The sequence below is a fragment of the Tauraco erythrolophus genome, chromosome 4, assembly GCF_009769465.1.
Source record: "Tauraco erythrolophus isolate bTauEry1 chromosome 4, bTauEry1.pri, whole genome shotgun sequence".
NCBI lineage: Eukaryota > Metazoa > Chordata > Aves > Musophagiformes > Musophagidae > Tauraco > Tauraco erythrolophus.
Window position 1 is genome coordinate 66220377 of NC_141468.1, and position 18842 is coordinate 66239218.

The window sequence follows — 18842 nt, forward strand, 5'->3', positions numbered from 1 at the left end:
TGCTCCTTTGTGTCAGGATAGCTGTTCACACAGCTGTATAGTGAGCACATGGCTCTTGAGCAGGAGGAGTAGAGGTCAAGACCTCCGCTCTTTTTAGCAGCAGCATCCATTCATATATGTCAAGCAGCTGTGGAACCTTACATTGAGACTTTGCTTGAACAAGGCCTGGACACCACACCGCTAACAAAAAGTAACAATGCTGGCTCTCCTGTCGGTTCATTTCTATCCCTTGACAATACAGATTTATGCTACCATGCAATGAGCTGAATTAGGGAATACGACATGGATTAAACAGGGCTGTGCTGGGAAAGAACAGTTAGTTTCCACTGTAACAGTTCTCACTGTCTACAGGCTCACAAGGCATATGCCTCTTCAAGGAACACTAGCCTGCATTTTAGATATATAGGGAAACCACAGCACATTCTTTCTCCTCACAAGTTACACGCTGCATCCACAGCAAAGCCATTTCAAGCCATTCAGCAGAATGGATTTACAGCATATACCATATTATTTCCAGCTCAGCTCTCAATTTCCTGGGAGTACATTCCAGACTACTGAAGCATCCTGAGACAATAGGAGGAGACCGTTCTGGTCTGCCCCAGTTTCGGCTCATTTGCGTCTTCACTGTAGCGAACAGGTTTCAGAGTCAATTTAATAAAGCCACTGGATGAAACCAGGACATCATTTGTAGATTCAAAAGGGTATTTTAAAAGAAAGGCTTAAAGGTTTCCTTTCTTCAATACAGATTAGTCAAAAAAAAAAAGTAGTTTTGTGAAAGAGAGCTCTCTCTATTAATTAGAGTGCTTGGAAGCAACTGGTAACTAATTTTCCCTAAAATGACATAGTCATTACAGAATAAATTAATTAGGCTTGCATGAGGCAATTTTCCTCAGTTTTACAGAAGTCTTATTTGAAATTTTAACTATTCAGATTTCAGAACAGAAAATACTAATGGCAAGTGACACATACAGTTAACATTTTAAAAAAACAGGCAGGCTAGTTAACATGAATAGAAGGTATGTTAGAGACTGAAGACAGTGCCAGCTATAATATTTTTAGCATAACTACAGAGAAAATTAGGGCATTTCTTTTGTGACCTACAGAATCTTTTCTCCTCTCGCTGTGTATATAGACACCATTAATATTTGCAAGGTTTTTCATTAAAATGCATGGGGTTGAGGGCAAACTGGGTGTATTTACACAGGTCACGTTTTTCTGTTAAAAACAAACACTTGGAAAACTTAATTCGAGAGATGATATCACATGCAATAATGTCTGAATCAATTTTAAAAATAATTACTGCTTTCCTCTTGTTTCTCATTAAGCCAATGCTGGTGCTGCAAAATTGGCAACTTCTTCAAACCAGTTTGTTCCAGAAAAAGCTGCTCCTGTCTAGTTCTGACAGCCTGGCTGCTGCTAGTGGAGGGGGGATAGGTTAAACCAACAAGCAAGCACATCTCAAGGGGAAACTGGCACCTACTGCCAAAATAAAAAACATTCAAAGCTATCACGAATCCAGTGGATAAGTTTATTAAAATCTGAATGCTTTATTTACCACTCTTTAAAACGTAAAGAGATGAAAACCAGACAAAGACTACTAGCTGTAATCCCCCCTCTGGAAGAGAGTGTTACAGGCCAGTTTTTATGCTGCAGTGCATTGACTTTCTTAGAAAGCACTGCAAAGCTGAATTAAAATAGTTCAGCTGCACTGTGAAATGGTTCATTGTTTTTGCTATACATGCTCAGTCTTCAAACATTTCAAATACCACATATTAGACTTCATAAACTGTAAATTTTGCAAGGGCTGACTCTCCAGCTACTTCTGAATACCTTAAGAAATTCAGAAGGTAGAGTTTATGTTCACATTCAAGACGGTCCAACACATTTCCTTCAACAACACAATTATAAGAAGTGCCATAATGGTAACAAAGGGAAATACTGCTATTGTGGGATAGATATTATTTAAGTACAAGATGATAAATAAAAAAACCTCACTGCCTTGCAATGAACATGCTTAAACAATGATGCAGAAGCTGTGAACAATTATGCCAATTGTCACCGCTGACTGTGATTAGCATTTTTCATCAAAATTTAAATACATTCATTCAAGTCATGAAATTGTCAAGTATTTCCAACTTAAGTGTAATGAATTCAAGCATGCAAGATGCAAGGATTTTTAAGATTCAGTGATATTCTTGCATCGTTTCCTCTCAGCAGCCTAGCATTTTTCAAATTGCCAACATTTTGAAAGTGGGTTTAATGCTGTCCAGATTCACACATTCTACTGAAATACCATTTTGCAGACACTCTAGGATCCTGCCAACAATGTTTAAGTCTATTGTATCCATGTGCTTCTGGAACAAGGAAATTAATGCCTTTCTCCCTGCATAGCAACACATTAGCACATTGTTATTACTATTTTTTAAAAAAAGATCAATGGGGTAAAAAACTTCTGTTGCCAAAATCTCTGGTAAGGCAACGGACCCCATCTTAGGACTTGTGAGCACAACACAGATAGTAGTCATTTCTTTGCAGCAAGAAATTTCATACTCTGGTCTTCATCTTTTAGAGTTCTCATCTACTACCAACTGACTTCAGTAGTTGCAGTACAATGCATCTATTACCAGAAATGACAGCTATAAAAAAGTAGGTAAGCAGATTATCATTTGGGCAGTTGAAGGTAGTCACAAGCTAAAGAACCAAGCCTTTCTGGATGACACTGAAGGAGCTGGTTCTTTTTAATCCTTTGTTGAAAAGATGAAAACTATACTCGAACATGTGGCATTCTTCACAGTTTCCCTTATTTCCTCTGTTTAGCCCCACATACCGTAACGTTCCCACCAACATTGAGTAGATACGAAGGTAAAAAAAAATCTCAAAAAATTACTTCTAAGAATCTGGACCACATTAAGGAAACAAAGTTGGAAGCGGTGGCAAGAACAGCAGTAGGTAACAGGCTTTAGTTGAGAGTATTTCAGGAGAAACGTCGTCCAAAACAGGAATGCTAATGCTATTCAAGGCCTTTGGCTAGCTCATGTTTCTCTCTCTTCGAGTACTCAGATGCATCCTTGTATTTCACAAGTCTCCTCCCATTCTCAATATGATCATCGCTCAGTAACTGGAAACTACCTATCAGGACCTGGAAAGCGAGCCTCTTGGCCCTCATTTTTCAAGCCACTAGCCTCAGGGGAGCAATTCAGGTGCCTAAACAGACATACCTAATTTGAGGATGATATCTTGCTTGGCTTCCAGCTACTATTCCAGAAGAAAATAGGTCTCCTGTGGGTCATGCACTACATCTGCCAGCCCTTTTTAGAATATCATGTGCATCCCAGAAATTCAGAAGTGGCAGAAGATTGGACAGTGGCAGTTTGGACAACGAATCTCAACTTACCTGTCTACTCTACTACACAAATCCCTGCTACGGTGATTTCAAATTCCTGGTGGAAAACACAATGGAGAAGCACATAGTAGATCTCTTATGAGGTACTCAAACAAACTCAGTCTGTAGCTCCTAAGGAAAACTTGGTTAAAGTCACTGAAGTGTCAATATTCAGAGACGTCAACTTGTCAACTGCAGTGTTTGCTGCATTCACCTGTATTCTGCCATGTAGATACCTATTCTGAAGTTCTTCTCAAGGACAGACTTATAGTTCAGAAGTCATCAACGTCTCTATTATGTTTCCTTCAAGAGATCTCAAAATATAAATTACAGTGATGTAACAAATAGAATGGAAGACTCCATCAACTATATCCATAAGTTGTATATGCAAGGAATGGAAATTCAAAAGTACATAAGTATGTTAATTTAGAATAACAGGTTCTGCTTTTGCTTATGTTATTTTGTTTGGTGATGGGGTGGAGAGAAGAAAAAGAAAGGGCAGGTTGGTATTAAAAACATATTTTTTGCTAATTAGAATCACAGAATCATTTAGGTTGGAAAAGACCTTAAAGATCATCAAGTGGAACTGTTAACCTAGCACTGCCAAGTCCACCACTAAATCATGTCCCTAAGCACCACATCTCCACATCTTTTATATACCTCCAGGGATGGGTGACTCAACCACTTCCCTGGGCAGCCTGTTCCAATGCTTGACAACCCTTTCAGTGAAGAAATTTTTCCTAATATCCAATCTAAACCTCCCCTGGCACAACTTAGGGCTGTTTCCTCTTGTCCTACCACTTGTTACTTGGGAAAAGATACAGACACCCACCTCGTTACAACCTCCTTTCAGGCAGTTGTAGAGAGCGATAAGGTGTCCCCTCAGCCTCCTTTTCTCCAGGCTAAACAACCCCAGTTCCCTCAGCTGCTCCTCATAAGACTTGTGCTCTAGATCCTTCACCAGCTTTATTGCTCTTCTCTGGATGTTGCTGCTTTTTCTATCTCTTCAATATGTTCTTCAATGACAATATGATAGTAGCACATTTACCAGACAAGTATAATGCCCAGGACTTAGATACCCAACAGTGAGAAGGAGAAACTTCATATGTATTTATCGATAAATTCTGAATATTTATAAAGGTACACTTTTAATGTGTACTGGAATTAAGTCTGTTATATACCAAACACTTTCATTATTAACCTGGTAATATTTTAAGGACTCCTAGATTTATTTTTTTTTTAAGTTTGTTGGCAGGGACAGGGACAATGAAAGGCACGAGCAATATTTGATGAAAACTCCCACTCTGGTAAATATAGTAGATAAGACAAAAAAGTAAAGATATTTATTTCCTGCAGTTCCCATCAGATAGGTCTGAGTGCTCTGCAAGACATTATTATTGAAATTAAAAAGTAAAGATTCAAGCCATTTAATTTATTTAAGCAAAACAACCTCAAGATTCCCAAATCCCATCTGACTTCTTGTTATATTCAAAAAGGGTTTAATACTATGCTTGTCACATGCAGAATTTTAGCATCTATGAAAAAGTAACTCTTAATGGCAGCACAGAAATAATACTGATTTACTGTGCTGAAGTGACTGCATAAAGTTAAACTTTGCACTTGAAAGATGGATAAGCATTGCCAAATTTTAATACCTTGGGTGAGATTCATCTAAGTGTTGATTTACATGAAGTTCCCTTCATAGTTAATGCATACCTTAAAAGCATCCACTTCTTCCACTAACACTCTTATTGATAATTGGGCATCCAGTTCAACTGCAAGAATCCCTCCAATATTCTAAACCCAGTAATTAGAGAGGAGAATATTCTCCCAGTTATCTGCAATTTACAAGCATTGTACTTTTGGGTGTAGATGTACAGGAATAAAAAGCCAACTCACTTTACATTCCTCAGCTGTATGTGCCCAATATCCCACAGCACTGCTGTAAGGGTTCAAAAAGAAAGGTGATCAGCTTTTTCCAGCTCCCACATAACTTTAATACTACAAAGCTAGAGCAATATATGCACTGTGAGATCCACACAGACTATACAGCCTCCAAGAATCAGCATTAAGAAGCAGCATTGTTCCTTCTACTCTGACAATGACAATTAATATGAAAATTACCAAATTTAACTAATAAAATGTCTTCCTTCTGGGTTGAAGAGATGCACTGATTGACCAAGTAAGAATGACTGTGATTTCAAATAGCTGCCCCACATCTCTCAGAAAACAGCAGGTTACAGAGGCAGCAGTGCTACCAATTGTGTTCCTATTGCAGATCTCCTGATATTCTCTCTTGCTATTGTGATAAATGAGTGAGTCCCAAACAGAACTCCAATTAAAGTTTACAATTTATTAGGCGAATAAAAGCAAGCAAACAGTGCTGGGTGCGCCGGGAGTCTCCGCTCCACCAAGACGCACACCGTATAGTTCCTATTTCTGGTTTATATTTCTTTTACTAATACATATTCTTAATTATTTCCGAGAAGAGGTGGTCTTATTACAATGAGCTCAGAGAAGTAATCTCCATAGTCTTCACCCCTAACTCCCCCCAAGTTGCACGAGCGCAGTGTCTCCTGGTGGTCGTGAGTAGGGGTCTCAGGGATGAAGGCTGTATGTCTTCCTCGTGATGACTTTTTCACCTCCCCAGAAAACTAGCGAAGTCATCATGACTCTGCTCTGCGAAGTCATCAGGACCATCCTTGTTCTCCATCTTGGCTCCTGCTTATCTTACACAAGGGTTATGCAATTTACAGATACATGGCTTGAGCAAGCTAACTTAAAAGTGGTTTTAAGCGAGATTAGAGATTAAGCGCATACAGGCCCCTAGACCCCTCTTGTCTAACACCTTGCAATTGGCAGCAAAGCAAAAACATTAGGTGGCTTTTGCAAGAAGCAAGAACTATATACATACCATTCTGCTTCCTCTAGGGCTACGGTTATATAAGAACAAACAGAATGGTTAAAGGTTATATATACAGAGAAGGTCATATTTCACAGTTGGGGCTCGTCGTTAGCAGCACCATGAGGCATTTCGCAGGTTTACGTTTTTGCATTTCACAGAGATCTTAAACTAAGACAATCACTTATCTTGAATAGGCACACCCAACTCCTCACCACCTATTTGCACATCCATCCATTGTCCCATATTGACACGAATCAAATGAACATATTTCACACTGTAATCTGCAGTAGATAACTGAACCATGAGCTAGACCCTGTTGGCTGATGCGAACGTCCATATCAGCTGAAGAAATCTACTAGTCTTCCCACGGTTTCTCCCATTTTCCTAAAACCAGAGAAGAGCTTCTTCAAGGCACTTTCCCAGCATGATACTCTCTGTACTAAGAAAGAAGCTTAGGGAAATGAATCTTCTACCAAAACCAGTCTTCATAAATGCCATTTACCTGTCCTTTAGACTCACTTGATGTATTTTCACCTTCTTGTGCCATACTGCCCGAATGGATTGATCACATATTTGCTTAGATAAAAAGATCTGGAAACATCACACTTTGCTTCCAATACCAGTTTGGGAATGAGCTGGGATTACACTTCTATTCCTACTTTATTTTCAAGAAATATTCACAAGTTCAATCATGGCATTGTGGTTCTTAACCTACGTGGCTGGTATAATGACAAATGAAAAAAAAAAAACCAACCAACCACAACTTTAAGGCAGAACAACAGCTATTCTGGCGAAGGTCAGAAGTCAGATTATTAAAGTCAGATATCCTACAGCTCATAGCATCTATACTATATTCTCAATAATTTAAATTAGTCAAAAGGCAGTCAAACAAAACCTTATTAAATCTGATCTCACCCCCAAGGAACTGTGAACTGGGAAAAAGAAAAAAAAAACTAACAAACACACAATGCATACAATGAGACTGGAACACAATACAGTAACACTGTTGCTAAATGGACTCTAAATGGATGCAAGATTAGCATTTAGCTTCTCGAAGAATTCAGACCATTCAGCCCTTGCACAAAGGATGGAACGGAGGGAAGAGGGCTGTCAGTTCAACCCATCTGAGGTGCCCACATAAGAAGTCTTCATTTTGCCAAAACAGCTTCTAGAATGGCTATTTTGAGAAGAGATTTTTGGCCTCATTGAGTTTAAGCAGCAGTGATAATAATCTAGAAGACACATGCGATACAATTTAGAAGCAAAGTTACAGTTTATGGTATCTGGTCCCAGTTATAAAGCCATTTCTAAGAAGAAAAAGGCAACAGAAGACTGTCTCCCAATCTGCAGTTGAACCTGCTCAGTGCATCAAGGTACATGAATTTCACTGATGGTGCCAGTCCTGACAGTTTATACAACAAATAACTTACTTTATCAGGTGGTAAGAGCAATTTTTGCAGGTCATTCTTTTGATACAGATAAGAATTAAGACAAATGTAAAACAAGGCCCCACTGATAGGTTTGTGGGTTGTGTTTGTTTTTTTTTTTTTAATTTTCACTGCTAGAAGATGTGGAAAGACAACAGGCACTCCCATACATTCCATCCCAGTCTCTTCTGAACACTCTTTCACACTATTGGACTCTGCCTTTGCTATGAAGCAGGGAATAACCCTGCTTAAGTCCACCTCTGGACTTAAATTCAGGTAGACTATGGGAGGCAACCTACACCTATGTTTACGCCAGGAAAGAATTCTGTGTGTCTGTATTTTGAGATAATACTTACTGAGGTGAAATTTAAAGCATGAGCTCTGAATCCACGTTTAAGTTTCTTGCATGGAGAAGGGACTGAGGAAAAGTTAAGTAGAGCTTCTCAAAGGAGATTGAGCTCCTTTAACATTTGATTAAACTAAACAATTGAAGTATTCTAAATTATTTTGGGGGTTTCAAGGAAAGCTTTGCTAGCCAGGGGGCTGGATTTGATTTGCTACCCTCATAGTCCTACTGGATACCAGCAATGAGAAGAGAAAACAGAACTATTGAAGGCCAAGTAGTCTGTAGTTGGTAAGCTCAACAATTCATAGGCTAAACCAACTGAGAACAATAGCTGCTAACGAATGATAAAAGATGCCCCACGAATGATAAAAGATGCCCCAAAAAGACAACAGCAAGTAAGGAACAGAACTACTGAGGGCTGAAAACCAACTACTTAAGCAAGCAAAGGTACTACTGGAACTAGGAAGGTGTGAAAAGAGCTAAACTTAACCCTGAAGTATGCTGCCTAGAAAATTTCAACGCTCCCAGGACATTCAGCCATCACTGAGGTCCTGCTATCAGACACTACATGTCACTACACAGCTCTATAATCATTCAAGAAAGCTTATCCTGTAAATAGCATGTCTCTATCTCGGCTTCTGACTGATCAGTTGCCCACTACCCTAATTTATCACTTTAGGGCTAGGGTATGCTATGAATTTCAACTTTTACTTGAAAACTATTGAAACAATAGTTACAACTTTTCCCAAAGCCAAAGACAATTCAAAGCTACTTCTACCTCTTTTTAAACCAATAGACAAGAAAGGCAGGTAATTTACACTCCTACATTACTTTAGTAACTAGTTTACTCATTTTAAAGCAGAGCCTAGGTTGAAACAAAGCATGTTTCAATTCACACTTTTGCTCTTCAGGCCAATCTTGCAAACTACTCGTTTCTAGCAACAGGCCTGTTGGTGCTGGGCTGCATTACCAAGGCACTGTTCCTTGTATTTAAAATTAGAACCTTGCTCCCACTTTAAAATGTCTTATTCTCCAGCCCCAGCAGAGTGCTGCAGCTCTCTACCATGCTTGCCACCTACTCACTCCCTGCACAGCTGCCAGTGTTCCCTCCCGTAACCAGCATCATCACTGTGATAAGTATTCTGATGTAGCAAGTTCAGCAGCAGTCTAAGCTTAACAGGAACTTCTGTTAGGCTGGTTTATAGCATTGATTCAACAAATTTCAACTCCATACGTGCTTAACCATGTTGTGACTCTATAGCAGATGCCCAGAAATGAAGCAGACTAAGTGAACTTTTAAGTTTATTACAGGCTCTCTGAACTCAAGTAGACATCCTAGAAAATACGTGGGGTTTTTCCAAGTCAATATTTAAGAAAATATAGTCCTGTTTCTTTTTTACTATGTACAGTACAGACAGATGTGTCAGCTCACTGGGAAAATATACAGTCACTCTTCAAATTAGGTAATCATTTTAGTTCAAAGGGTATTTCAGCTACAGTCTTATTTTATTCAAATTGCACTATAGTCATTTGAGTGACTGCAGAACAAAGGGGAACTCACCACTTTCAATAAGTAGGTTGCCACAAGCTACTCTTTTTATCAGAAGCAGGAATCTTTCTATAGTCAGAAAGCAAATGGCTCAGTTCACTTGTCCATGTACTCCCACTTATGGGCAGTTCAACACTGGAGTTGTAGATTCTTTTTTTGAAATGAAGATGTGCCTGTGACTCAAAACCACTTTAGAAACAAGGGCCCTCATAACCAATGAGTGCAGTTCAAATAGCTGAGCCTTGCTTACTGTGTTCCTTTTTTCCCATAGCCCACTGATAAACTTCAAAAATTACTAGAAAGCTTGTTTAACATCAGTCCTTCTGTCATAACTTAGTAATGTGTGCAAGGTAATGCACAAGTTTCTACCTCATAGTGATATAGAAATAACACTCAGACAGGCATTGCAACACAGCAAATAGTTTAGCAAAATGCCGATGTAGATAAGAGGCTCCTGAATGATGACATTAGGGCGGCTTGACCTGAGAAGGAGCAGATAAGTAGCCATCTAGACCCATAAAGTTAACGAGAACTGTTAACCGGAACCCTATTGTTCGTGAGGAATGACCTGAGAAGGAGCAAATAAGATAACGGAACTGTTAGCGACCATCTGGTCATCATGAATAGGCGCTTGTTTTACCATACGGTGTGCAAGTTTGTGGAGGAGAGATCCCCCTTGCACCCAGCGCTGCAATAAACATACCCGCTTTGTAACTCTCCGGCAGTTATGGAGTTTGTTTCCGTGCATCAATAGAATCATAGAATGGTTTGGGCCATCTATAGTTCCAACCCCCCTGCCATGGCGAGGGACACTTTCCACTACATCAGGTTGCTCAAAACCCCATCCAACCTGGCCTTGAACACTGCCAGGGACGAGGCATCCACAACTTCTCTGGGCAACCTGTTCCAGTGCTTCGCTACCCTCATAGTGAAGAATTTCTTCCTTAGATCTACACATATATACACAGAAAATAATTTCTTCATTATATCTACATATATATACATGAAAGCACATCACGTAATTAGGAACATTATTTATCTCGACCTTCGGTTACACACCCGACCTTACAAGACTGTTTTTTGTTAAGAATTGTGTAGTTTTCTTAGTTACTTCACACAACCGCTTCATGCTTTCTTTGATGGTTTATGTTTTAATACATTCTCTCTGGCCACTACAAAAAAAGTAGACACTTAGTCAGTTCAACTGATGTCTTTGAAACATGCTTGAGCTGCAAGTGCATAGTTGAAGCAGTAAATAACTCCATAGCTACCCAATTGTCAAGGTAAATTTTAACAGCATCACTGGAATTTTTCTATAAAAAAAAATTTCTGTGACTTTTAAATTAGCCAAAGAAAAAAAGAATGCATCATTAAATTATTACAGCAGATAAAAGTCAAATAAGAGATATTAAGTCCAGTAGGAGATTTTGCTACTATTCACAATTCTGCTGGATCATCTGCATAGGTCCACAAAGCAATCTACAGGGACATATTCACCTGAAGAACCCTGCCTGACCAGCAATATCATTGCCAAGAAATCAGTGAAAACTACTGTATTAAAGTATTTCATCCTATTGTAAAAATCTTCTAAAAGTCAAAATTTCCAATTTCAGAAATAACAGACTTTTCATAAACAGTCAGTTATTCATATTGAAATACAGCCACATTAAAATTCACTTCAAATTCTTTTTGTTTTTCCCCTGTCTTGTTTTTAGATTAGATATAATGGGCAAAATACCAGCTTCGTAAGTTTTCTGTTACTGGGAAATTCCACTAAATAACATGGGAATTCCACCCACAGCATCTTGACACGAACTCGCACAATGCTGGCATAAAGCTCTTCCTGTACAAAAGACCAGCTTCTTTAACAACACCACATTCAGAATCAAGAGTTTCAACAACATTCTGTTCTTAAATTTAGCAAATTGGGTAAATTGAGTGAATCTGGCCATTTGGTAGTACTCATGTAAGTCAGCAGGTCAAATGAAAATCCTACTGCATGGCCTACGAGCTCTCCAGTACACTCCTCCGATGAACAAGCTAGCCCACAAAGAGCACACTCCTTCCTCGACTTGCCTCTTGAGGAACATATGCACCATTATTTTTCCCTTGCCCTTCGGACAAGTCATTTTCTTAAGAGGTATCTCTATCACGGGCATTAAAACAATCCAATATACTTTCAACTAGATACACATCTGAGAACTTTTTTAATACATTAGTATGTATTTCCTCTCCTGTTATCTTATGATCTAGGGTTCCTCTCCATTATTGAAAGTACTAATTGCTTACTAGAGACATTATAAGCCTATTTTGTATTGGAACAGAGCTAGGTTGGCCTCTGAGGATTAAAATCTTCAGTTAAAAAAAAAATTCACACAACAGTGCAGCTATTTTGATAACTTCTACAGCCTAACTTTGAAAAGGCTTCTAATTCAAATGAACATCACTGCAGTTGTTTTAACATTCATCTGGTGTTTCTGATGGCTTCTGCTTTTCAATCTCACACTTTCTATTGGTGAAAGAAGCAAGAACATAAATGCATCTAACCTACCCTCAAAATACTATTCTGTAGACATACTTAAGATAATAAGCATGCAATTTATGCATATTAATCAAAAATTGGAGCAAGCATGATTAAAGCTTTTTTCAGCATCCTGTAGTTGTCCATCTTAATGGAGGCTGCATAAGTATGTCTACTGATTTTTGTGGATTTCCTGTTAGAAGAGAATGCAGGAATTTTTGTCGAATATATCCTCTACTTCAAATTACACTTGTACAATTAGTATCATATCTCATCATATCTATCTTGAGAGCACACCTTTCTCTAAGAGAGGGGCATTATAATTAGAAAAATAAGAACCTTCTCTAGATGGCTTACTGGCTATAATTTAAAGTTTTTACTAGTTTAATGTCTTGTTAGCCAAGAGGTTTGTCCATTACAGGCTATTAAAACAATAATATAACATTTCACTGTAACAATGCTAAATGATTTTCACATATGCCCCCATAATCTCTGGGGCTCTGGGAGTTTTCAATTTAAAGTAAGCACAAACAAAATATAGTACAAAAACTAGGTATATCTTTCCTATACATATTCCTATAATGTGCATTCTTTTCAAATATCGACACTCCCAAATCTCCTTAAGTTTGTTACAAGTTAAACAATTCAGTTTTTGATGGCACCACAGCAGGAATAAGACTCCTGAAAGGATCATAGAATGGTTAGGGCTGGAAGGGACCTTCAAAGGTCATCTAGTCCAACCCCCCTGCAAGGAACAGGGATATCTCCAACTAGATCAGGTTACTCAGGGCCTCGTCCAACCGGGCCTTGAACGTCTCCAGGGATGGAGCATCCACCACCTCTCTGGGCAACCTGTTCCAGTGTTCTACAACTCTCATGGTAAAAAATTTTTTCCTAATATCCAATCTGAATCTACCTCCCTCTATTTTGAAACCATTACCCCTTGTCCTATCACAACAGGCCCTCCTGAACAGCCTCTCCCCATCTTTCTTGTAGGCCCCCTTGAGGTACTGGAAGACCGCTATAAGGTCACCCCAGAGCCTCCTCTTCTCCAGGCTGAACAGCCCCAAATCTTTCAGCCTGTCCTCATAGGAAAGGTGCTCCAGCCCTCTTATCAAGAGGATGTATAGATGCAACCATATACATGCAAGTGTGAATATATACATACAAATAAAATATGGACTTTTTGTAACGGCAAAGATAGAGAGAATGCACAAGCAAGTGACAATATGAAAGATGAAATGGAAATAATCATACCTAGCAGGCAGATTAAAAAAAAAAAAAAATCTTAAGTCTTCTTAGACTACCAAGACCTAGAAGAAAAATTGATCTTCATCCTAAGAAAGCTCAAATGAAGCTATTATATCCTTCAAACTAATAAGGATCCTAATCCTTGTCAAAGTGAAAGAGGGAAAGAACATGTTGCATACAGATAAACAAGAAAATTTAAGTTAATTTCAAATGCTGCATTTTCACGGTCAAATTAAGCAATGACATCAGAAAGTTCAGATACCAAGACCAGATAAAAGCCTGAAAGTTTAAAGCTATCTGGATAAGGACTGACTGTGGGACATACTAAAATAGCCGATGCCACCAGCATACATATGGGGATATCAAGGGTTAGGTCTTCCTTCCATGTCCTTTAGTCCTCCAAATTGTATTGGTAAACAAATATTTCTGAGCATTAATAAGCTGAAATAAAAAACATGAACATCACTGAAATCCTGGTTTAGCAACTCTGAAGTATTTATTCCTTAATTAACAGCAAGTATCGAACACATTTGAGTTGTTAGTCTGGACACTCCCCAAGAATTTATATCCTGGGAGCGTCCAAACATCGCATGCTTTTAACAGCGTCATACAGATTTGTTTGCCAGCAGGTTTGTCTACAGATAAAAAAAATTTCCCTCTACTATTTTTGGTATTGACACTAGTAAGATTTAGTCATGATACCCGCACAAAACTTTGCAATGTATCTCCATTCACAAGTTTTTCCCCACACCAGTTCCCAATCTATTTTGTGTACAGATTGATGATAAAGAACAAACAACGGCATTTGTAACTTAAGTTTTGAAAAGGAACAGAATCTCAATGCGTAACTTTGCAGTTTTCATGTACCTCTTTCACATTTAAAAATTCCACAAGAGTACTATGAAGTTCAGATACTCCCCATATTACAAATGCTGTCCTTTAATTAAGTATAGGCTACTACTCAACTAGTCATTGAAGCACCACCCAGCACAAAATTTGGGCAAATGGTGGATTTCTAATAACAGCCTTCTCGTATGCACCAGTTATAACTCGCGCAATCAAACAGCAAAAAGAATGGCCGTTTGAGAAACAAAAAGAAAACACACATGAAGTCAGCCAAGATATTCAGCAGCAGTGTCTGTAGACACTTGCTTACAAGCAAGTATCACATTTACAGACCCACTCTTGCAGTGTTCCCCACAGCTTGTAACATTCTGTGCCTAGCAACCTGTTTTTTTGGCAATGCAATAAAAACATCACCGCGGTCGAGTAAGTTGCCATTGGACGTTCAGAAAACAACCAGTGAGTTCTCCAGTGCTAAGACCATTGAAATCTGACTCACAGCTGATTCTGCAACACCTTAAACTTCCAGGAACAGTGGATTAGAAACTCCAAGCTTTCTTTTTCTATAGAAATTATTTCAAAACTGAATGCAGGCGGCAGTATAGAGCATATCCATGCCAAACAGCCTTGCCACCAGCCTACCTTTGCAGGAGGAATACTGATTAACATCCACCACCGGAAGCTCCTTCACGCGTCTTGACACTCGTCTTTGCCGTTACCCATGCCAAACCGTGCATTCAAGTGAGCCACATCAGAATTCTTATTTCAGTCTAGATCCTGAAGTTTGAACATTTTTTCACAGCAGTCCTTTATTAGTTGTTAATATCTTCACAGAAAGAGAGACAACGCTCTCGCAAGTAAACTTGTCTATATGTTGGAAGTTGAAGGCACACGTTTTGCTAGTAAAGCAAAGGACTGCTTCTGCTTGGAAGCAGTTTACTGAAGACAAGAAGCATATCCAGACTATACTTGAAACTCAGTTCCTCTTTAGCCACCTATTTCTCAACTAATTTGGATATTAGCAAAACACTCCATCTCAAGGCTCCGTGAAGCCCTTTTCAAAACACATCCTCCTCTTTGTTCAAAACAGACTCCCTTCTACCAATCTTTCTTCAGGCTTCTTTTTGTCCAACACATTACTGCTCAGCACACATGCATAAGCAGTCTGTCTGCTTATCCTCCAGGAGCTTTTCATAGTTTGCAGTTCTATTGTTCCTTACCTAGGACGTTCCTTCCAGCACAAGTAGCTTCCTTGCCATTTATTTCTTCAGTTTAGTCACACTAATCTCATCATTTACATCATGAGCAGCATTTACTATCCAACTTTCTAAGCTTATACTCTTCGGTTTATTTCTTCAGGTCACTCCTCATAAACATCCTGCACAACACAGTACCAGAAGAGGTGACAGATTTGCACTGTTTTGTCCTTCCTTCTATCTTCTGGGAATTTAAGAACTCCTCCAAACAAAACATTTTTTCCTTAATATAATCAGCTTTAGACACCAACACTTTTTTTCTTTTTTGCAATCCTAACTTAAGTTTACAACTTTTTTTGTATCAGTTTGAAAACAGAAAGCAGCCAATGTACATTATCAAGTTAGGCCTTAGCTAGCTAGTATGCAGCCACTGTCATTTTAACTGGGCCAAAACCATGACAAGAAGGAATGTAAAGAATGTGTCGAGGAGAGTGTGAGATCTAGACATGTTTCTTCTTCCTATTGGACAATGAAAGGTAGTGTAGAAGCATGAAAATAACTTGAAAGAACAAGTTGACAGGGTAACAATGTCATCAAAAAAGAGTATGTCTGTAAATTTGTAGAATGAGGAGGAATATATATCGTGGAATTCACTCATACAGAACCAACACACATAGTCAAAAGGAGGGAACAGAACTACAAGTTTACTGTTGCTACGATTCATTATTTCATCCATCATTCGTCCTCTCAAGCAGATGTTCCAATAGCACTAATCTTTTCATTTTTATGATGTATCTCATTTCTTACTCAATTACAGACCTCTGTTTCTGCTATATTGAAATAGAACATCTGGGAATTAAACTATGCTGTTCATGACCTCAAAACTCATAAGACGATGATTATATTGTCTCTCAGCCTATGTTGCAAACCCTGAGCTAGCTGCATCTCTGCTACCTTTCTCATTCCCAAGTATCTCATCACACACCAAGGTTTGTGCTTGTTCCGTTCCTCCCATGCAAAACTTTATAGTTGTAGACTTATGAGCAATAATATCTCCTGGATCAACCAATCTTAAGTATACTGGCTTTGGGTCTTGCAGATTTTCCCATTCTGGAACTTCTGACTAGGCAGTCTGACTACCACATAAATTACATGTTAAAATTAAAGACTGAATGAATACACTAAACACAGACATCCATGGGGATGAAGAGGCTCAGCATATCCTGTTAATAACATACTCAGGACTTTCTCAGATACTCTGAAGCAAGGCTGGTCTCTCCACTTGTCCCAAATATTCCTTTCTCTCAAGAGGTGTTCCTTTAAAATAGCTGTAAACATCTTGCACATTCAAGTTGTAATCTTTCTCATCTGAATTGCTGGCAGGATGGTAAAGGTTTCCTAAATGCATTTAAACAACAATGCCAAGTACTTGCATAAGAATAGCCAACTTGGAGTTATTACTTCTTCATGTAGAATTTTCTACTTAAGCCCCACTACACATCCCAGTAAGCACAGCCTCCACTAATATCTATAGAGAAGCTCAAGTTCCATCCCACTTCCCCTTTTCTACTCAAGATTCTCCAGGATCTTGCCCCTTTTTTTTTTTTTCCAAAGGATGCTTGTTTGCACCTTTTTGTAAGATGAAGTTACCTTTAAGAAAACAAAGTAACCCACTAGATCTAAGAGGGCCAGGAAAAAAGAAAAACATTAAGAAAGTACTTTCAGATTGTAGGATTTTATTGCACATCTTCTACAGCACCGACATAAGCTCCTATGTCGGTACAGGAGCTTACCAAAACTTCTTGCAGCATTCTCCCTTCAGCGCGACAATTAAACAAGTAAGTTTTACATGAATGTGTAGATCCATCCAGGCTGCCTATCACGTGGAAAAGCGTTATTGCTCGTCCGCTCTTGGTACCTCCCAGGCGCTCGGACCCTGCCCGGCTCACCGCCGGGTACAGAGGATGACACCTGCAGGGCTTCCCTCCAGGCGAGCTCCGAACTGCCGGCCTAGAAACATCACTCAAAGTCTGTTCATTCTCGCTACGTTCTTCTGCCTTCGTACCAGCCCGTATTAAGGTTTTCCCCCGGCAAGAGGCAAAAGCAAGCCCTTCTGGGCGCAAAGGCCCCTCCGGCGCCCACCGAGGGACGCTGCCTAGGCCGGCCGCGGCCCCCGAGGGGGGCCCGGCCCCGCAGCCGCGACCCGGCGGGGGAAAGGAGGGGGACGGCTCCCGCCGCTCCTCTCTACCCATACAGAGGGGTCCTGGGAAGGTAAAACTACTGCCTACCCTTCTGAGGTGGGAAATTTAAAAAATAAAAACAACAATAATTAAAAAAAAAAACAACAACAACCATCCACAACTCCCCTGCCAGCCTTGGCGCTGGCCAACAGCGAGCACAGCCCGCCCCGAGCCCGCCCTGACAGGTCCGTGCCCCCGGCAGCCCCGCGGTCGGGGACCGGCACCCCGCCCACGGCAGCCGGTGCTTCCCAAGTTCCCGTCGCGATAGCTCCCCGCCTCCCACGTCTGTCGCCTGCGGGGGGCGGAGGAGACTGCACCCCCAAGCACGGGGACCGTGGGCTAGGCGGAGGGAAGGGGCCGGCGGCAGAAGGGCCACTTACCGGGCGTGCAGTGCAGGGGTGAGGCCGGCGAAGAGACGGGCGAGGGGGGCGCCGGTGGCTGCGGCTCCTTCGGGACTCCGGCGGCCGAGGAGGGGATGGCGGGGGGCAGCATGAGGTAGCGGTCGGGCTGCGGCAGGCAGCGGAGGCAGACCGAGTGCAGGCAGGGCAGCAGCTTGGGCCGCCGGCTCTGGATGGGCTGCCCGCACACGCCGCAAGTGTCCAACAGGTTGAGCGGGGCCACCTCCCCGCCGCGCTCCGCCGGGCCCTGCCGGCTCTCGGCCTCGTTCTCCCCGCTCAGCGCCGCCGCCCCCGTTCGATCCGCTGGGCAGGGCCCCCCCGCCGCCGCCGCCGCTACTACCGTCGCTGCCGCCTCTTCCATTGTCCTGCGCCGGCCGCCGCCGGAGCGCCGAAGAAAGGCGGGGCGGCCCCGCTGCGCCCCGCCGCTTCCCGCCCGCTCCGCTGCTGCCGCTACCGCCGCCGCTGCGCCGACCCGCGCGGCCCGCGGTGTTTGTGTGCCTGCCCCGGGAGGAGGCTGCCCCGCCGCGCGACACGGCCAACGGCCGCCCGCGCCCCGCCCTTCGCCACGCTGCGCCCCGCCCCTCTCCGCCCCTCCCCTCCCCCCGCCGCGCCGCCCGCCCCGCCCGCGGGCTCGGCCCCGGTGCCCCGCCCCGCCCCGCCGCGCCACGCCCCCTTCGGGACCGCCCGCCCCCCTCCGCCGCCTACGTGCGGCGAGCGCTTCTCCCGCCCCGCCCTCACAGGAACCAGCCCGACGGCCGGAGGAGGCCCCGCCCCTAAAGGCCCC

General features: G+C 41.5%; 1 protein-coding gene across 1 annotated transcript in view; it reads right to left on the minus strand.

The window, feature by feature from the left end:
- Window positions 1-18419, minus strand: part of TRIM24 (tripartite motif containing 24) — a 72340-nt gene extending 53921 nt beyond the window's left edge. Inside the window, exon 1 of the mRNA XM_086611174.1 lies at window positions 18041-18419. Within this exon, the coding sequence (XP_086467300.1) occupies window positions 18041-18419 (379 nt within the window). The remainder of the gene's footprint in view (window positions 1-18040) is intronic.
- Window positions 18420-18842: the final 423 nt, after the last annotated feature.